This window comes from Hipposideros armiger, unplaced genomic scaffold (genome assembly GCF_001890085.2).
Source record: "Hipposideros armiger isolate ML-2016 unplaced genomic scaffold, ASM189008v1 scaffold_479, whole genome shotgun sequence".
In the NCBI taxonomy this organism is placed as follows: Eukaryota; Metazoa; Chordata; class Mammalia; order Chiroptera; family Hipposideridae; genus Hipposideros; species Hipposideros armiger.
The window spans coordinates 866,796-888,356 of record NW_017731829.1 but is presented as its reverse complement, the minus strand read 5'-3'; the positions used below and the strand labels follow the sequence as shown (position 1 = coordinate 888,356).

The 21,561-nt window shown below is 46.2% G+C and overlaps 1 protein-coding gene across 1 annotated transcript in view; it reads right to left on the bottom strand.

The window, feature by feature from the left end:
* The window catches only part of NUP93 (nucleoporin 93), a 101,637-nt gene that overhangs the window by 14,783 nt on the left and 65,293 nt on the right, over positions 1 to 21,561 (bottom strand). The window contains exons 6-20 of the mRNA XM_019666821.1: positions 16,045 to 16,119; positions 13,931 to 14,020; positions 12,280 to 12,419; positions 10,081 to 10,213; positions 8,559 to 8,716; positions 7,379 to 7,544; positions 7,061 to 7,154; positions 6,127 to 6,318; positions 5,597 to 5,723; positions 5,409 to 5,481; positions 5,072 to 5,116; positions 3,396 to 3,512; positions 2,516 to 2,634; positions 1,574 to 1,691; positions 751 to 894 (exon numbers count right to left, since the gene is read on the bottom strand). Coding sequence (XP_019522366.1) covers positions 751 to 894; positions 1,574 to 1,691; positions 2,516 to 2,634; positions 3,396 to 3,512; positions 5,072 to 5,116; positions 5,409 to 5,481; positions 5,597 to 5,723; positions 6,127 to 6,318; positions 7,061 to 7,154; positions 7,379 to 7,544; positions 8,559 to 8,716; positions 10,081 to 10,213; positions 12,280 to 12,419; positions 13,931 to 14,020; positions 16,045 to 16,119 — 1,791 coding nt within the window. The remainder of the gene's footprint in view (positions 1 to 750; positions 895 to 1,573; positions 1,692 to 2,515; positions 2,635 to 3,395; positions 3,513 to 5,071; positions 5,117 to 5,408; positions 5,482 to 5,596; positions 5,724 to 6,126; positions 6,319 to 7,060; positions 7,155 to 7,378; positions 7,545 to 8,558; positions 8,717 to 10,080; positions 10,214 to 12,279; positions 12,420 to 13,930; positions 14,021 to 16,044; positions 16,120 to 21,561) is intronic.

The following is a 21,561-nucleotide window of genomic DNA, read 5'->3' as shown; positions in this document are numbered from 1 at the left end:
GTATGTGCTTACTGAGTAACAGTTTTAAATTGAAAACTATTCTATGTATGGTGACACGTGGGTACTAGACTTATTCGGGGTCACTTTGTAAATTATATAAATGTCTAACCACTATGCTGTACACCTAAAACTAATATAAAATAATATTGAGTCAACTGTAATTGAGAAAAGAAAAAAACACTATTAGTGACACTCAGGCAGCTGGCCCTGAGTGTCTGGGGTCCTAGAGAAGGGTCTTGCCCCGGCTGCACGTGGGAATGACCGGGAGAGTGCAAAGCTGCAGCCCAGATGAGGCGAAGCACAGTTTCTGGGGGGAGAGTTTTTAAAAGCTCTCCTAGCAAGCCCAGTGTGTAGCACAGCTGGGCACCTTGGTCTAGATGGTGGCAACGTGCTAGAAACACTGCACTGGGGCTCAAAGGCCCATCACTGCGCCCATGGTCACTGCACCTACTTCTCGAGACCACATAGTTCAGAGAGGGAAAGGAAGGAAGCGAATCATGACGCATGTTTTATGCACCCAATGGAACTGCTTCAGGAAGATCACAGGATCAATCGGAACCTGCGTAAAGAACATGTCTGATCTCTAAAGTGACTATTTTTTCTGAGTCAGGAATTGTGACCATCATCTGATGGAGACATGTGTACTCGCAGAACACCAGCCCAGGATACCGGAAACTGGACTTAACTTAGAAAACTCAGTCTGGATAGTTACTGTACTAGGACTCTTAAAGGTATGAGCTATATCAAAACACAAGCTTTCAGCAGAAGTGTGGAAAAAAGAATTCCATGACTAGAAAGAAAAGGACTTACTTCATCACTGAAATTTCTGAAGGCAGCCACTCTCTCTTCCACACTTTCCTGATTCAGGGGCACCAGCTTCAAGCGATCAATTATCTGTTTAAAACAAAACCCACCAGCCCCATATAATACAACCATCACTGTCATTTCATCTTCTTAAACACAGCGTCAGCACCTAACACATTCATAAAGGGCTTCTGAACAGAAAACGCTACTCCCCTCAGACATAGAAGGGTTCTGACTTGCTGACTAACTTAATTCCTATCCTCATTTTCTGAGGCCATTTTAAAATTAAGAGATTTCAAATTTCTTCAAGAAACCTGTTTTCAGACTAAAAAGGAAAGGAATAGAAGACAGAAAAAGGAGGGGCGGCTGGGTGGCTCAGTTGGTTAGAATGTGTGCTCTTAACATGGTTGCCGGTTCGATTCCCGCATGGGATGGTGGGCTGCGCGCCCTGCAACTAGACTGAAGACAGTGACTGGACTTGGAGCGGAGCTGTGCCCTCCACAACTGGATTGAAGGACAGCGACTTGACTTGGAGCTGATGGGTCCTGGAAAAACATACTGTTGCCCAATAAAAATTAAAAAAAAAAAAAAAGGAAAAGGAAAAAAGAGCAATACAGAGCCCCCTTCAAGTTCCCAGGTAATACTTTGTATTTCTTCACTTAACAGGCACATTGGTGACGCTTCCTTTGTTTTAAATGAATCCCATTAAGTGTTCTGAATTTCAAGGGCATATATTAACCTGTACTTCAAACACGCTCCTGACACTTACATCAAAGGCTCTGTCAATATGACCGCTGTGATATTCATCAAAAAAGGTAATCAAGTCCAAGAGAAGATAGAAGGTAGAGTCCACAAATTTATTTGCACTGATTCCCTGAGCCCTATACCTGGAAGACAAAAGAGAGGGATGGGGTCAGGGGGATATTATGAATTTCTGTGCAATCTGTAACTTTAGGATAGCACTTGAAAACTGCCAAAACCTCTTGAACCCTCTAGATGAGGTGAATTAAAAAGTGGAAAATAAATTGGTGGATTTTATAGGAATCTTCCTATAATATTTTCCATGAAGCATGGTTCTCTAGCCTCAGCCCATCTCAGCATCCAAATCCCCAGGAAGGATGGGAGGACTGATGGCCCCAAAGCCCAGAGGCCATGACTGGGGACTGTTTGCTAAATGGAGATATCTCATTTGCCAAGAATGCTCTGCGCCGCCCCAGGAAAGCATCTCCAACTCAGTTGTCTCTGGGTCACTTTATCAGGAGTATCTGTAGAGGGCACAAAAGTAATGACTGTTGCCTCAGTCTGGGAGTTATACTGGGTAAAGTCTAATTGCTCAGTTAACTCCAGTGGGGGAGGGTGGACTCTGAATCACTGGGCACCACCCCTCTAGGAATTCATCTGTCCATCACTAGCTTTGCTCCCACATTCCTTTAGGATGGCTGATAACAGAACAGAGATGAATATAATGCCCAGGATTAAACTAATGTACAGAATTAAAGCGCTGAGATACCCTTTCATACCCTTTTTTTTGGGCAAAAATTTGTAAGGTTCTAAGAGCTGGTCATGATGGGGAAACATGAGGACTCTCAGGTAGCGCTGCTGGGACGGTGAGTCAGGAGGGCCACTCTGGGAAAATGCTGTTACTAGTAACTCCAGGATGCACCAGGGTGGGCACTGGTGGCCCAGCCCTGGCCCCAGCTCCTGGCCTTACCGTTCCGCGATGGACAGCGCCATGTTCTTCAGCCTCTCCTTGTTGGACTGCGGGGCGCTAATCTGGGGGACCACTGGGCTGAGCAGTTTGTTCATCAGCTCCAGCACCTTGTCAGCATTCTGTTCGATTTTTTAAAAATTAAGGGAGGAATCAAATAATCAATCAAAGGACAAACTAAATAACCAAAACAAAAGAGGGAGCTTTCTGGGGTGATGGATGGAAATGTTCTGTATCTTAATCTGGGTGCTGGTTACACAGATATATTTCTAGGGAAAACTCATCAAGTTGTACACTTAACATTTATACATTTTTCTACATCTTAATTAGACCTCAATCAAAACACTTTTTAATTAAAAAAAATGAGTTATAACCCTCTCTTGGTCCACTTTGCTCAGCTGATAAAAGGAGAGAATATAATCTTGTATAGGCCATGCGGCCATCAGCAGTCATATGTTTTTATGTAGAAATATTATTCTAGTTCCCTTAAAGTGCCTCAGCGGGCATACTATTCCCCACCACGCTCTGATCACCAGCGTGTCTGCGGCTGCCCGGAGGGTAAGCATGAAGACATTTCCTCCAGCAGCTGCGCCATCAAAATGTGACGGACACTTATTCTGCTGCCAAGGGAGACTACAGCTCAGTGCCTGCAGGGTCTCCTTTCAATATGTCACTCCTGTTTGGCCAGAAATACCTTATGGGCAGAAATAATTCTAGAAAATGGGAATTTCGCCCTGACTGGACCATTAACTGCCTAAGCACTAGGGGAAAATGCCTCAGCAGGGGGAGTGGTACAACAATGGCGTCATTGGAATGTCTGTGCATTTCATGCCACAAGGCCGACAGATCTGAAGTGCAGGAGGAAGAAAAGGGCACATTTTACCTTGGCAAGGTCGTAAAGCTTTGCTGCTTCCTCAAACAGTCCTTTATTTTCCGCGACAGAAGCAACTTTGTTGATAATAGGCTTTGTATCACTAGTAAACTTATCTATGACTCCAGGCTGACAAGACAAATTATGGAGGGGGAGGGAGAGAGAGATGGGTACACAGAGCTGTTATTTTAAAGGCAGAGAAGCAACTGGGATCCATTCAAAAGCTACCTGAACTGAAAAAGCTTGCCCTGGGCAATGCATATATTCCATCGGCAAGGCTCTGGCTTTCTGGAAGACGTAGGGCTTATTAAACATATGAAAGGGACCAAGAAACCTACACACGAAGTGGGAGACACACAGGCAGCACAGAGGAGTCAGCAGTAAGACTCTGTGCTTTCTAATTTTCCAAAACGACCCAGCGAGGAGATGAAATCATCAATGATTTTAACTTTGCTGATGAGTGGGCACTAGGGGAAGAAAAATCAGGAGACTCAGAAAAATATCTGAAAGAGTTCAGATTTGCTTTCTAAGACAGATGGCAAAAGAAACTCAGTGCTTAAAATATACATGGCAAGTGGTGTCACAATATTAAAAAAATATCACCACCATCACTCAAATGGTCAGGAGAGTATGAGAGAGGCCTCAGGAACCATGGAGGAGCTAGGGCTGGTCACACAATGTCTGATGGGCTGTTCTGATTCTCTGTCAGTGCTGGACCGAGTCAAGGTGACCTGCTCCTGCCACTCTAGAGGCAGCACAGACCAGTGAAGAGCACGGGCGCTGGTGTCAAGGACTGGGTTCAAATTCCACTCCCCATCTGACTAGCTGTGTGATCTTGAGGAAAATAATTAACCTCTCTTGTCTCCATTTCCTCACTTGGAAAACACAGATAATAATGGTCCCCAACTACTTGGGAAATTCTGGCAGTTAAATAAGAAAATACCTGTAATGCATTCGGCACAGTGCCTGGCAAGTGTCACTTAAGCACGGCCATCGTTATCAGCACTGTCACTGGCCTCACTTCTGAGCTAGATGGTGTGAGCAGCGTGAACTCACCTCCAGGTCGCTGGGTCCAAGCCACCATTTTTACAAGTGAGGAAAGTGAGTCCCTGAGGGAGGCAGGTGACTTTCCCACGGCCACAGGGACAGTGCGTGAGTGGGGTCTGGACGGTCTCAACGCCAGGACCTCTGCCCCTTCTACACTACCCAATGGGCATGACGGTCTCGGGGAATCGCTAAGGCTCACGGGAGCAGCTGCACTCCAGGGTCAGGGCAGAGTTCTGAGCCCTCAGAAACTACCTTCTGAGAGACGGCAAGCATATTTCTAACTTTCCCATCTGGGGAGAGCAGGTGCAGCAATCTATTTTCTTGCATATTTTCTGGGCCAAGAATGACAGAAATGCAGCCTTCTCAGCTCAAAAAATGGCAGGCGTGAACAGATGAGTACTCTGAACATATAAAAAAGCTACCTAATCACAAATTTATGTATTTTAAGGGGAAACAGAAATATGTGTAAAATCAAGGCAATCATTCGGGGCCTGTAGCATTCATTCTTTGTTTTTCAAACTAAGCAACTTCATTCAGATTTGTATCTTTAGCATCTTGAATCCTAAAATCTCACTATTCTTTTAATAACTATAAATCCCCAACTGCAAACTAACATATCTCTAGAGACACATTGAACCCACCTTTCTACTTCCATCATTCTCTAGTTTCCCAAGAATCATGTCGAACTGTGGAGACAAGAAAGGTTTACTCAATTTACAGGACAAAGATACTCACATCATCCACAATTCTTTGGAGACAGAAGGGGAAGAAGATAGGGAAAGTAGGAGAAGTCTTACACAAACTAGAAAACAGTGGAGCTGCATCAATTATTTCATTGTCAAAAACCAAGAAAACTCGAAAAATCCCCTAGGTCATACCCACCACAGGCAGCATACTGAGGCGACCTGTGTTGTCACATTAGCACGAAGACATGTACACTGACAGTCCTGGGTGGGAGAGAAAAGCGAACGGACATACCTCTCGGCTTTCTATCACGAGCTCACTCACACAGCGCAGAAACATGTTTTCTCCTTGACTGTCCTTCTCGTCTCTGCAAGGGGACACAAGCAGCCTGGTTTCGGGGTGCACGCGAGGTCTCTACTGGTGATGCTCAGAATGGCAGAGATGAAAGCCAGCTGAAGTGAAAGGTCAACACCACGCTTTACCTGAAGAAGTAGAAGTACTGGAGGGCCTCCCTCGGGTCCGTGGACTCGAACTTCCGGGTGTAGAGCATGAGCAGCCTCACGAAGTTCAGTCGCCTCAGGCAGGGAGGGTCACCAGGCTCATGGCTGACTGCACCGTGGGGGACACAACTGGTCACAACCACACTGCTCCCCCTGACCCAGGCAACCAAGAACTATGGGCGCTGCGTCCAAAGACCCAGCAGCACCTTCTCCTGTGGCCCAGCCAATGCTTGTCTGCTGAGGTCAGCTTTGGCCAAGCCCTCACCACCCTGCCCTCAATGTCTTTCCAAGTAGAGTGGGGCTAACGGCATTCTGTAGTCAATTACTGCCATGCGGGGCTTTGAATGAAAAGACGGAGACGGAACATTATGGGATGCACTCTAGGGTGATTCTGTTGCGCTACTAAGGAAGGCCTAGCTATTCACCCACATTTATCTTCTCGCACTCTTCTGAGTCCACTGCCGCCCGATGGGGGACGCGTTACGGTTATGCTACTGCCCCAAGATACTCACGGAGCTGAGCACTCTGTCCCGAGGACTTTAAAAGCAGCTTTAGCTCAAAGAGCACCAGGGCCACGTGCACGGCATGGCAGCGCAGCCGCTCCATGCGGAAGAGAAAGGCAATTGCGGCTTCAAACTGCGCGGTCAGGAACAGCACTTGGAAGTAGAGGAAGGGCTGCTGGTTCACCGTGAAGTGGGACTCACCTGGGAGAGGAGGAAGTAAAGCCGACTCAGAGCGAGTCAGCCACCGGCAGCCCCGGCCTCAGGCAGACGCCCTGTGTGCGTAATGGACTTGCTGGGTGGGACGAAGGGGACCTGGACAGTGAACTACCACGGGAGCCCTGACCTGGTTCCCTGACTTTCTCTGGACCTCACAACACAACTGGCAGACAGGGGTCCTGTTGTAAAAACCCAAACTCCCTGCGTTAGGTGGGAGAGAAACAGTTCAGGAGCTTGAAACAGAATACAAAAGGGGCTGCTCATCTCCTTTATCCTAAGAGTCACTCAATCAGGAGAGGAATGAGGATTTCAGAGGTGCTCACAGGTACCTGAATTCAACAACTGCTGGTCACTAGCTGGAATCTTCTTTTCTTCCCAGAACTCTTAAACAATGAGGGGATGGGGGTAGGGGGGCTATTTCTCCCTCATTTGTGCTCAGACATAGTCACTGAGAAATCCGCAAGGAAGCAGTAAGCAAGTCCTCTGTGTGTCTCTCCCTGAGCACATGTCAACCAAGGCAGCTCAAAGAACTGGAGACAACAATTTACTGTACATGACCATAAGTCACGTGCACTGCTTAAGGCCACATGGCCTCGACTTGAATTTGAAATTGTTTTGTGTTTTGAAGGAAAGACAGAGTTCAGAAATGAAGGGTTTTCCCAGAGAAAAGGTAAATAGTGACCTTAGGTGGACGAGAGGGAAGGTGGTTATGTTGAGAATATCTTACCATAGTCTTCCAACAACTGCTTCTGGAATTGCGAGAGCGTGAGTCTGTCCTGTGGGGAGCTGGTGCCATCGTCATCGAAACACACTTGATTCAACTAAACCCCCAAGAGAAACACGTGCATTGGTACAAATGCACGCACGAATGGCTGCGGCTGGTGGTGGGGAATCACATCACAAAAACAATGGAGCTAGGCGATGGGAAGTCCACTAGCCCAATCACCTCACGGGCATCACACAGTGAGCAGGTAAAATCTGTGTGAGGAATGCAAGCAGGGGGAAGGGGCTAAAGCTCTATGCAGGCAAGAAAAGCAGTGCCTACCTTTAGCCACAGGTAGTCCTCAGTTTTGTCGGCCACTTCACTCTGGTTGTCGGTGACATCGCATCTGCCGATGATACAGTACACGGCCCGCTTATAGGGGTCTGTGTTGTTCCTGAGGGCCCTGCGGTAATGCAGCCGGAGCTTGCTCTCGGTAGCTGGCGACAATCTTTTAAAGACACAAGGGGACAGACAGACACTACATTCACTAAGATCCTCAGGGCATCTGAAAGCACCCGGGCCCCAATGACATAAGAGTCATGAAGCCTTCCTTCACCGAGGGTGACAGGCACTGTCCTGCCCTTATTCCCTGGGTGCCATCACGCTGATCTGACTGGCAACCACCAGCACTGCGGCTCTCTGCCTGTTGGCTTCCTCCAGGAGGCTTTAGGGGCAGGGCAGAAAGGCCGGGGAGTTAACACTCCACTCTGCTCCCCAGTGGTCCAGAAGCAGTGACGGACAAGAAAGAGTCCCCTTCAGTGTCTCGGCCTCCCTCTGGCCTCCCAGTCCCTTATCCATGTGGGATCACCTCCCAAATAAATACTTAAGATTCAAATCCTTGCCTCAGGGTCTCCCTCTGGGGGAACTCAAGGACTTTAATCCTACTTTAAACTCTGGTACAACCAAGACAGAGGTTTATGGCTTAAGACAATCTCTGGACATGGCATTATTAACATTGCCCAACAAATTAGCCCTAGCTTTCCACAGGTGTAACTGGGATAACCACTGCCATTTCGTCTACATACATGTATGTACATTTAAACTCACTTCTAATTCTAGCCTTTGAGCTATGAAGCGCATGACAACAATATTGGGCCAACCAGAGAAGCACTAAGTGTTAATCAGTAAAGTGAAATACAACCAAGTTGCATTTTATAAAGCACCCTGATGTGCCTGGGATTTACGGAATAAGTCAAGCCATGCTCCCAGCCTCAGTCCCTAACACACCAGAACAGAAAAACCCCCAATCTCAGATACGGGGAAGTCCAGACACGTGTGTCAGAATGGAGCTCTTCTTTCATGTTTTCAACTGTTATTCTAGAGTCTTACTCGCTTTCAAAACTTCAATTTTTCCCGAGTAGAAACTTGGTGAGCCTCATACAGGGAAAAGAGCAATGCCAGAGGAGGCCTCCCTGCTGATTCCAGGCGGCTGCTTCAGGATGCGCCATCTCATTCACCGTACCTTCTGTCCTTGCTGTTCATGTACTCCTGGAACCAGGTTTTAAACTCTCCCAACTGGTGCTGGGCTCGGTTCACCACCTGTGAAGCGGCATGCAAGTCTCCGCAGCGCATGCAGTAATAAATTAATGCCCACACAGGATGGCCTTCCACCTCTCCATCCTGAAAGAGGGAAGATGCTCAGATAAACAGGCAAACAAAAGCTCACCGATGGCTCTCTGATGTGCTGCCCCTCAGCCAAGCCCTCTGCTTGTATTAGGTCACTCAATCTTCACCACAACCCCATCGGGTTTTACAAACGAGGAAACTGAGGTACATTCAGGAATTTGTTTGAGGAAGCTGGGAAGTGGAGATCTGGCTTTTCCTCCAGAGCACTGTGTGCCCCACCTGAGAGCCAGCCTGGCGTTTCTCCATGGAACCCCAGCAGCCTGCAGTGATCACGTAACATGTTCTTCCCTAACTTACAGATGTGCCCTCCTGCAACCTCCACAAAACAAGGGCTAAAGATGCTCATTGACCAATGAGAGACTATCATTATCATACCCACGTTTATAAAGTGCTAACTACTGATGACTAGCCAAATGGATACTGCCATTTTCCATCCCTCTTTCTGAGTATCTTTGCTTCAGACACTGTGCTAGGTGCTGGGGATCCAGGCAGGCAGTTATTTCCACTCCCCCAAGACCAGAGCTTGTGTATCCTAAATCTGGCTTTGTCACCATCTGCATAGCAGGCCGGTGGTTCCTCTTCTCTCTCCGCTTTTGCTCAGTTCCTCCAGAAGTGAGCCGGGCACCTCCTTTCTGGCCCTTCACCCTACCCCTGGCAGGACTCTTTCTAAAACCATCTGATTGTGTCACTTCCCCACTTACACCCCTCTGAGCTGTTTACATCCAGCTGGCCCCATGCTTGCCAAGCCCTATCACATACCCAATACACCAGCTACCCTTTCTTGCCTCCATGCTGTTCCCTCCTCCTGGAATAGCCTCTTCCAAGCCCTCAGGCTGGTGAGCCCTTGTTTTTCAAGCACAAGTGAGAGCCTCACCTCCGTTATGATGCCAGCCTCCTATGTAACCCACCGCCCTTGGTACAAAGCTCCCATGGAGTACTCTGCACACAGTATGAGAAACGACTGTAAGGCAATTCCCCCAACTGGACTGTGAGCTGAGAAGAGAGGCCACATCCTAGGAAACATATCCAACTCCATTCTTCTAGCTGTTAGAGCCAACAATCTCAGAAGTCCTCCCTGACTCTGCCTCTCACACCCACATTCAAGTTCTTCCACAAGTCCTGTTGGCTCTACTTTCAAAACACATCTAAGGACATCCCCCCTACACCCCACATCCTGCCATCCTCCACCCTGAGCTGAGCAGGTACCAGTTGGACTCCTGCACTACTAGCCTCCCAAGGTCTCCTAGCTTCTCTTCTCGCCCCCCGGTCTTGTTTTCCATACAGCAATTTCTACACACAACCTCATTTAACTGAAAACTCTGGGGGTATAACTATCACAGGGAGAAAGTTGCCAATACCTGAAGTCCAGGCAAGGGAGCTGGAAGTTTAATGTTCAGGAAACTTCGAACCAACTGGTAAGTCCCAGGCACCCCACCCAGCTGGGCTTGATGCAGATTTCCAAAGACAGTCACAAGGGTGTAATTCTTATAACTGGAAAATTTAAAGAAAAAAACAAGGGAGGCTGAAAATACATATTACACATATTGATGTCAATGTCCATGACATTAGATTGTGAACTCCGCAGGGCAGGCACTGGACTTTACACCTGACACAGAAGAGGAAATAGCACATGCTTAATGAAGCAAATTGCATCGTTTATTCAGTGGGCAGTGGGTCATTGTAAAGATTTCACATCACTGTGGAGGGTCAAAAAAACCCCTGGAGGAACATAGCTGTGGACTTCAAACACATTAGGGCTAATGTGCAGAATAATAATTGCTCCAGCTCACAGACTAATTGTTATATTGGGTGCTTCTTAAATTTTTTCTTTGGGAAAATTTCCACCTACAAAAAATTAAAAGAACAGTGCAAGCAATGCTCATATACCCTTTACCTAGATTCACCAATTGTTAACATGTGTGTGCATATTTTCTCTCATTATAAATATATATGTGTGTGGAGCTGGGCTGCCATGAGTTGCCGGGGACGGTGTAGGCTGCAGCCTCTGCTGCAGTGGGTTGCCATGGGCTACTGTGTGTAGCCAGCAGCCAGCGTGAGCGGCCAGCAGCCGCAGTCAGCGACTGATCTGCCTCGCCTGGGAAGAGCGCAATGATGGTGCCAACTTGGGCCAGTGAAGCAACGTCCTCCACAACTAGACTGAAGAAGAAAAGGATAGCAACTTGTCTGTTCCCCTTCCCCCAGTTCCCCAATAAAAAAATCTTAAAAAAAAAAATGGGATGGCTTACCATTTCTTGGTACAAAATGATATAAAACCAAGGCATGCTGCCTGGCACCACTGGTGAAGCCCAGCACCAGTGTTAAGGGTTAGGTTTATTAACGAAACAGCAGTCATGAGCAATCACACATAAACCCATTAAAAAAAATCCTGAAGGTTATAATATACTTTAAGAAATTTTGATTCATATTTTGCTGATTTTTAGCAAATAAATACTACTACATACATTAGGTTCTTTATGGCTAAAGATTAATACACTCAAAACTTATGTTACAAAAATTTAGCCAAAGCCTGATGATAGATTTTATAAACTCTTTTGTGCCTATGTCAGAAGGGATAAATAACTGTTTGGAGTTCCAGGTTTTTGTTAACAAGGGAACAGAGGCTAATGAATTTCATGTTTGATGACATTCGTCTCATATAGCTATTGTATAATTAATACGGTATAAAAACTGTATAAAAACCTATTCTCTGCTGTACCGAGTCTGAATTCCCTCAGTTACACACGAGGAAATCTTATGACTTCCTAATGAAGTATTATACTGTGGATAAAGGGCAACCACACTGCAAGGCCGCTGGCAGCGGCACAGGCTCAGTGGCGAAGAGCTGCAATTTAGCAAGTGTATTGAACTTGGCTTTTCTTCTCAAGCCAGCAGAGGCGCAGCACTCTGTCTCTGAAATAAAGAGGGTCTGTTGCACACTCATGACAACCCCTGCTGGCCAATTCAGAGCTGGAAGGAGTGTCCACAGGCAGGGGAATGGCACGGGTCCCTCCAACAAAGGGACAATAGTTAGGGCACAGCCACGTCCCCTCAGTGACCAACCCCAATTAGTGAGGAGGTGGCAAAGAAGCCCGGGCACGAATCACCAAGCATTAGCAGCTGGGAAGGACCCGCATGGGGATTAACGGAGGAGAGCCGCAGGAAAATAAAAGTTCAAGGGGCTGTCCTAAGGTTTGAAGGTGGCGATACTGCCGGGTGTGAAAATTAAAATGCTGCGAGAAAACAAAAGAGCCTAAGGAGTGATGGCTGAACGCCACTGGGGAACAGGAATCTGACCTACGGCTCGATCGCCTGATGAGCACCTCTCCATACCGAGGGTCAGAGAGCAGGGAGAGGGAAAGTCAAACAGTGCTCCCACTCCCCACGCTTTCCATCGCTGCACAACTAGTCCGGGTGGAGGAGTGCTTCCAGGAACAGGATGACACCTCTCAGACTTGCTCAGCCTTGTTTAAATTATACCAGCTACAGAGCCCTTGGCTCCGGGCCACTGAAAGCCTGAGACACGGCTGACTCCGGGCACCGTGCTGCGGCCGCCTTACCTCTGCTCGAGGTAGCCCAAGGCCTGCCTGACGAACTCCATGCGCACCTCCACGCTGTTGCGGCTCTTCAAGGCATCCGTCGCCGGTGCCAGCAACACATCCGTCATTTGTTTGACCATGGTCCACATGTCAGAGATGTTCTGCACGTAAAGGAGACGACACATGACAATACTGCAGGGCTGAAGAGAATTTGGCTCTCCGTGGCACTCACCACAAAAGCAGGCAGGAGTGCAGGGGGCAGAGGTTACAGTCCCCTGTCTGAGGCCCCCAGGCTCATGCCCAGCACAGAAGATACACCTCTGCCCTGCCAGCTGCGAGGCTGCCACCTTCCAACAAGCACCCCCATCCCGAGCTGCTTTTCAGATCAATTACTATTCCGCATCTGACATAACTACCCACTTAATTAAGACCACATAAAAGTAACAAGAACACTGAATCTCAGTGGGTTATCCCTTACGAGAGAGGGAATACATTTATAATTGTCCAACGCTCTAGGAGTTTAAATTCAAGTAGCTGCATTTCAGACCTTACAAGGTCATTTGAGTTTTTTAGGCTTAAAATAAGAGCTTAACCTAAATAATATAGGTTTTGTCCACCCAAAGACTCTCCAGGAGCCACTGCTCTTACCCCATCTGGGGAGTGTCACGGCCTCCCATATTCCTTCCCACTCACTGCCCTCAAAAGACGCCTCCCGTGATGGCCGCTGAGAAGGGGCGTTCTCTCCTTTGTGTCACCAGCACACAGCTGGGACTCCCTCTCCCCAGAATTCTGGCTGTAGATCTCGCCTTAAAAATGTGTTCCTGGAACTTGGGCAACATTCTAAAGTTAAGACTCCTTGGAAGACAGCACTGAGTGGAGAAAAGCAGGTTTATACTTTTTCCAAAGGAAAAGAAAAAATCATGTTTTCATTGTCTCTCTCAAAAATTAAAACTGTAGAAAATCCACCCAAATGTGACTCTTTCTAGGTGGTGAGATGGTAGGTGATTCTTATTTTCCTTTAAAAAATAAAAAAAAAATAAAAGTTGGATGTATTTTTGAAGACAAAAAAATACATCTGTGTATGAATGCTTGCTTCATTATATCCTTCCTTCCTCCTTCCCTCCTCCTGGCCACCTATCAATCCATCTATGCACTCTCCCACCCAACCCCAGAGGGAGAAAACTGGCCAGGGATAAGAACTGAGGGTCAGGAATGAAGGTGGGGAATCAGAGAGGAATGGAGCCAGTGGCATACAAAGAATGCTCATAAAGACCCCACCTGAATCAAGTTCAAGGGGCTCACCGGCGTGAAAACCACATCACCTTTACGATTCAGCTCTCGTTCAAGACCCTGTTAGTCTGTCTAAGGAGGGAAACCGGTGAGGGAACAGTTGGAGCCTGACAGGACTTCAAAGCAAACACAGCTCAAGAACTCTCTCGTGACCATTAATTGATCCTGGCTGAGCCTTCTGAAGATGCATTAAAAACACATATATAGCATTATCATCAAAAACCACCCCAAAAATCATTTACAATACTACTCTGAAGAACAGTTAACATTTCTTTTATTCCACGGAACAGAGTGTCTCTTCAGCACATCTCTGCCGAGTCAGCAAGCTAATCCCATCTGAACAGCGGGCCCCATTTCCACTGGGGTTAGCTCCAGGAGTTACCTTATCGTCCAGCTCTGCGACTGAAGCACAGAGGTCCACAAGGTTAGGCTGCAGGTGCCCGTTCACAATCTTCTCGTTATAGATATAAATCTGAAATCATGAAAAGCAAAGCGAATGGCACAACTTCCATTTTCATCTCTTTTTAAAACCTCTTCAAGCAGTTTTGAAGCCAGCTTCTGCCCAGTGGTCAGCAAAGCTTCGGCCAACCTTCCCTCAGAGCCGCTGTGCTGCCCATAATGCCTGCAGGACAAGGCCAGTTGTGTGTGGGAGCTTTGGGCTCCCCTGGCCTTCCTCACACCCGAGCAGGGCGGTCCTGGGCAAGGGGTACCACAGGCCATCCTGGGCCTCTCTGCCCAGCAGACCCTCAGTCCCAGCGAGCAAGGACCAAAGGGGAGGTTGGGACAATGGAAGGACTCCCGCTGCCGCTCCCTAAGGACCCGAGGCCAAGTTTAGTAATCTCTCTGGCAGAAGGACCAAATGGCCCGGCACATGGCTCGCGGGCTGAGTAAGGAGGGCCAGGGGCAGCCCTCTGTGTGACAAGAGCAGCTGCTGCACATTTGGAGTACCCGCTTCTCTGGGAAAGGGTCCCTGCTCCTTAGTAAAATGCTCTCAAGGTAAAGGAGCTACGTGGTACTTCCGGTATGGAAAAACCTCTATTACTCTGAATTTTATTTTAGAAGAACTAAAATCATGATGGGAAAAACTACTAAGTCCTCCTCTTTGCACCCAAAGTCCTTGCTCTGCTAGGAATTGAACAAGGTGGTGACGTCAGACAAGCTAGGACCCCGCCAGACCTCACTTCCCCTCTACTTCAAATGGGTGGTGCTATCATGTAATCTCCGGGGCGTTACAGAGATTAAATTAAAGGTTTTTAAACTACACGTGGTGTTTGTTCACTCAACAAACATTCACTGGGGGCGTTCCCTTTGCAAAGTACTGTGCTCAGCCTGGGACAGAAAGATTCACTCTCCACTGGAGGGACGGCCATGTAACAGCTACGTGACACGATGCTGAGTGCTAGGTTGAAAATGTTAGTTTTATGAAGCTTTAGTCTTCACAGATACAGGAGATACATAGTTTTCCTCCTCAGAAGCTTATAATTTCTTTAGGCCTAAAAACCCTGGTGGTGGCTGTAGCAATGGAAGGAGTCTGCCATACAATGAAGGTAAAATTTAGAAGATGAAGATGTAGTGGGAGAGCGATCTACAAATTGGAGCAGAGAATAAAAGAAGGCCCAGAGGTGAAACACGAGGGATCTGGAAGGAGGGGGCCGCGTATGCGAGAAGCTGACGCAGCTGGCTTCGGCCGCCTCGTTACAAGTGGCGATGACATGCTGCAGGGGAGTGACTTAAAAAATAAAAAGGATTCAGAAAATTCTTCTCAACAAGGGGCGCAAGAGGGACAGAAGCATGCCACCCTCGATTCAAAAACAAGATTGTTTTCTCTTCTTGATACTGTGTGTGGGGAAGGGCAAATCAGAGTCACACTCAGGCGGCCAGCACTGCTTCCTTCAAAGCCAGTGCCAGGTAGGTACTGTCCTCAGGGCAGTTTTGGCCCAACGTGTCCCTGTGTTTACCACAAAGCACCTCAATCCATACCCATGCCACTGAATGGTCATGATACACAACCGGGACCGCGGTCCCCCAAATCTCATGAGCTTCTCCAGGACAACATTCGGTAGTGGTAAGCGCACCATACTAACCAAGGCAGAAAAGCATTTAGAAATTTCTCTCAACAATATAGGGTGAAGAAGGATTTCTGATAATACCATCAGCCTACCAGGTAATTCAGTTAAGACAGAAGTCCATTTGCTAAACAGGGCAATTACTCAAGGCTCTACTGTACATGGGCTATTATGCCAAACGCAAAATGAGACGCTTTAGTCAATGCAGAGGGCACATTTCAATCTCCTTGAATCAAATCTGAGGCACTCTATCAGCCAATGTGATGGAATTCTCCAGTGACCTAGATGGTAAAATATTAACCAGCCGCTGAATGAAATCCCAACTTGCTTTCAGGGTTTGCCTTTCACATGAAGTCTTTGTTCTCTTTTACTCCCCAGAGGGCTCCTGTAGGATTTTCCTGGATTCGATTTGCCTCATGAGCACGCTCACCTGGCGGGCATAGGCCATCTCGATGCTATCCAGAGAGCTTCGGCCAGGGGGTCCCACATCACTGATATAACTTGGCTGTAGATAAATACGCAATCAGAATTGGTTAAGATCAGCATTCTACCATGTAAAGAAAAAAAATCATATAAAAATAGGCTTACCTTTAACAAAGCTGTGAGGCATCTGTTTCCTAGCCAGACTTCCTCAAAATGATGATTTTAGTGGTTTCAACAGAAAGCAACTCTCTTACCATGAACACATAATAGAGAGCAGGCATGGGACTCAATTAACTCAAAAAGAATGAGAGGCTGGATAAGCTGTAAGGATATCTCAATGTCCATTTCTAGAAATGCACATTTTTCCAACATTTGGTTTCAATCCCAAGCCCCACTCCACCACACCATCCCTCTCCGTGGCCTCACATAGTGAGGCCCTTGTCTGTCGTGTGGGCCTCCTGTTTCCATCAATCACATCAGACAGCTGAGGGAGTGGTGTTTATAGGTTCACAGCACTAGGATTCAGACATTTCCAGTCTCGAGTCCACACTAAGAGAACAGCAGCTGATTAATTTTCTGCATCTGAAGATGTGAAGCCAGTCTAAGTTAGGCATTCATTCATTCATTCATTCATTCATTTAGTAAACATTTGCTCAGTGCCTGCCTGCCACATGCATAGCTGTGTGCACATCCATTCCCAAAGGAATGACAATAAGTCACCCATAGAGCCTGTACCTAAAGAGCTTACCGTCTGATGGGGAGAGTTAGGCACAACTATATGGAAAAGTTTATTAGTCTCTTTTTAGAAAGACTAAAGTCAATCTTTGGCTAAGCTTACTTCCCACTGTAAACAAATATGAATCAAAATCAGGTATATCCTATAGGTACATTCTTAAATTTCCAATACATTAGTTTGACTGTGTTGTAGCAGAGATCAAATTCTTTAAGCTTCTCTCATAAAAACAAAGCAAAACAAAAAACCCATGCTCTTTAAAATCTCAAACAAAGCAGTGTAAAATAGGATTCCTGGGAACTGATGGGAGATAGCAGCAAAACTTCCCAGCACTACCACAGCTTGTAAAGGAATACTAGCGTGAGCATGCCCTGGGAGCAAGGGAGGAGAGGGGAGACGGGCAGGAGGCAGAAAGCGGGTTAGAAGCCCTCAGGCTCTGGAGACTGAGCTGGACCGTCAGGACACCTGGGTTCCAGGAGGGCAATTTCCTCCCTGGCTTAGGGGTCTGGCACAATCTCTCAGAGCCTCCGGTTCCCATCAGTTGAATGAAGGAGGCTGTCTCAGACAATTTCAAGAAGCTCAGCTCTGTCTGCAACCACTGGTATTAAAGAGCTTTAGACACTTGATTGACCGCGGTAGATGCTGCCGGCTGGCTGACCAATGACTATTTTAAATCCCTACCTCTAACCTCTAACCTCTACCCTCTGCCATTTTCAATCTGGCATATTGGTGGTAAATACCGGGGGTGCCAACAAAATGTATACACATGACTTGTATTCATCTTTTGTTATCGGTATATATTAAGTATTACAATTGTAACAAGAGTTTTTTCCTTTCTTAAAATGTGTATTTCTTTTTTGGCACCCTCTGTATATACCCAGTGGTCATTTCTATCTGAAACACAGAATTACTGAAAACCACCGGTTACGATAACAATAGCTACACTTATTGAGAACCTACTATATGCTAAGCACTGTCTTAAGGTCCATGTATTAACTCCACAACTCTCTGAGGTACTTACTTTGATTACATCAATTTTACAGGTGATGACAGCAAGGCATGCAGGAAGTGACTTGCCCAAGGTCATTCCAATAGGAAGCAGTGGAGCCATAGTTTTAATCCAAAGTCGGGATCACACTGCCTCCCCAACAGGGCAGGCTGCGGCGACTTTTCCAGGACAGCCATCCAAGAACAGGAGAGAGCAGTGGGTAGAAATCCTGGCTCCATCACTCACTAGCTGTGTGACATTGATTGAGTGTATTGCTTCCTCTGAGCCCCAGTTTCTTTAGCTGTCAAACAGGGGCAGTGATGGGACCCAGCTCATAGGCGTGTGATGAGGATTACAAGGGGAGAAGGACAGTGCTTATCTCACAACACTGATGGGCGCAATGCCCAATACTCGGCTGATAAATGTAAGATGTTATCACTTTTTAAACAAAAAATACACAACCATGATAAATATAGGAATAAATCCTATATTGAACAATGGATAGATATGGACACTAGAGAAACAGGACCTAAAATATTTTACTGTGTGCTGGCTGGAAATTCTCATCTCATTTTTTTACAATGAACACTCATTCCTTGTATGAACAGAACCCCCTCCAGCGCATTTTCTGCATGTGGACTGGCTGAGTGCTCCCAGTGACACTGAGTTGAAGGCTGCTGTATATGACAGTCACCTTTCGGAAACAGAACTACCCATCGGAAAGCTGATGGTCCCAAAGTCTTTCTAAAGAACAGAGCACGAAGCTTGTTAATTCCAGTAGCCTAACTGGGGACAAGAAATAGGGGATGCAAAGGGCAACAGCACTAAAACATTTCTGTAAGGACACAGGTGTTTCAGTTAAATATACACAAACAGCCTTGAGGAATATTTTCCAGTACTAAAACCTAATTTTTAAAACTAGCCATTTAAAACTAGTTGGTTTTCAGGCTTCAAATTTCCATTTAAATTAATTTTGCTTAATGCTCTTGTTTTCATTACCTTTCCTTCATTTGCCCTTGGCCAAGCCTCTACCTCACCACACATAAAAAGTCAATTATCCGGCAACAGGATGTGTATGTGCACATTCCAGGGCACGGGAACCAGCAAATGTTCACTGCAATTTCAAAGCCAGGGGCTGCTGGGGGGCTGGGAACGGAGACACCAGTGTGCTGTGTGGGAATAACATTCCAAATTCCTCAAACCTCTGGGTTTCTCTGCACTGGGGCCAGACTGAACCCTAGTGGGGATGACAGGAGCAGGGACTCAGAGACCAGAAAGGCAGGGGAGGTGGGAGGCGCGGCCACAAAACACAACAAGGGGCTCACGCGGGAGGCTGGAGGTACATGGGGAGATAGTGCCTCTGGGAGCACAGCTGCGAGAAGGGTCTTCTCAGAGTAGACGGTGTCGCCCGTCATTCCAAGGGCGCATTCACCACAGGCAGGACGTGGGTGGAGAGAGGCAGGAGGGACTCACAAACTTCTACTTTTGTACATAGCATATTCAGGGATGAATAAAACTCATTCCCAAAGGAGGGCACATTCTAGTCAGGGAGAAGAGAGGGAAGCTAGCATGCCGGGTAAGATAAGCACAGAGTAAAAAGAAAATAACGGTCAGACTACAGAAGAAAGGGAGTTTTTCATTTCCAAGTAGAATGTTTTGGCTTTATGGAAACAAAAATGGAACCAACGTGATGAATTCACAACAGTTGGCTATAAAATCTGTACACAGAAACCCAGTACTACTAGAAAAAAACACCAACTTGGGAGCAGAAGACCCAGGTTCTAAACGCAACCCACTGTGTGACCTTGGGCAATGACATCTAATTTCTCTGGGGCCTTGTTCCTCGTGGATGAAACAAGAAACAAACTTGGGCCATTTATACGATGAAACCTATTACAGCCACTAAGGAATGACAAACACCTACATGAATCAACTTAGAAAAATCTCCATAAAAAGTTTTAAAACATAAAAACATAATGCTAAGTTGTAGATTCTAACATATAAAAGGGTGCCATTTATGCAATAAATAGACAATAAACTGATCAGATGGACATATACGTATAAATGTGCACATCAGTACCTGAGAGGGAGCTGGAAGGGTAGGATGTGCACCCGTCAGAGGTTATGTTTGGGGGGGAGTGGAGCAGAGTGACCAAGTTTTCGTACGTGGGTCTATGCACCGTTTCCATCAGAACACCGTGCAAGAAAGAGGTGCTCCTGGAGGACACGTCAAGGCGGTAAAATGAAGGGCCTGTGAGTTGAGGTTTTGAAACTTCTTTTTTGAAAGAGCAGCAGAGCACTTTCTATCCTTGAAATTCTACTCAAACTCCAATAAGTGAAAACAAATTTACCCCCCAGGAAACCACCAGGGAGCCAAAAAATAAATACATCGGTACAGAATCATCTAGCCTGGGGTTTTCAGATTCAAACTGTTGGTCTATATTTTAGTGTCATTCACTGAATATAATACACCACCTATTGAAAGACAAATTGTTTTTTATTGAGGAACAAAAAATGCTATCAATTAAGCAATGACACACCACTGAATTTAAGACATATCCTGATTTCCAAAATGTTGAAATGTGGAAAAGATGTGTGACTGGGAATTGAAGAAATATGGTATTAAATCAGATATCAAAATTAGAGACTGTGTTCAGCACAGTTACCATCAGTATCTATAATTATGAAGCTACAATTCGGCCTAGTGAGCTACAGGCTCGGGAGAGAAGCTAAGTCATTCTCCAGACAATACATCAAAGGACCATCTATGATTATGTCTACTACCAACACAGGCACAAGGCTACACTGAGGTTAGATAATTACTTTTAAATGCACTTTTAGAAGTTGGAGAAGATATTTATCAACAGTTCCCAATTCCCAGCACTGCCTAAACCCCACATGCTGCCATGCACGCACGGCCACACTGGGCAGATGCGGGGACAGCACATGGCTTCTTTGCCAAGAATCTCTTTCTTGCTTCGAAGCACATCATTTTTACGCAGCCCATACCTTGAGAAGTTATTAGCAACCTTTCAATTCCTTCCTTCCTTTAAAAATCATACCTCTTTCTTCAATGATATCCTAAGGAAATTAATTTCCCAAATTGAATTTAAGCTACTGAAGCATCATTTCCTTTATTAAAACTTGCCAGGACAGGTATTACCAATGTGTCATTGCTTTTCTATTATCAGAAGGCTGGGGGTGGGTGGGGTTGGGTGGGGGGAAATGTTTCAGGAACCACCATATCCTAGTTCATTTTTGCTTTAAAAAAAAATAGCCTCCAGCCTCTCTTTGTATTAAATTATCCGAATCTGGACATTTTCCTTCAAATGTAAAGTCAGCTCAAAATGACTGGAAGCCTCCTCCCTAACTAACGATAATGATTATTTGGATTCCAACAACCTCATTCCTGACAATAAACACTTAAAAAGGGACAGATCCTTATGAAAATGATCATATTAACAGCCACCATAGTTATTGCTGAGACGTGCCGAGTGTGCTCTCTGCGCCAGCACTGGCCAAGATGCTTTACACGTTCTACATTCCTCCCAACTGTTCTTTAAGAGAGGGCTTTACAGCGAGGAAACCTGGCCTGGGGACCTCGGCCTGCCAAATTCCACAGCCTGTCTCTGGCCTTCACAGTACATGGTTTCCTAGAAGGAGGGCAGAGAAAGTGCCTGCCCACGTGGAGATAATAATGTCATCTTTTCATCATTTTGAAGAAAATTCTATGGAAAAAGCCTGTAAAAACACATGATTCCACACATCCATCAGGATGGTTAAATTAAAAGACAAAAAATACC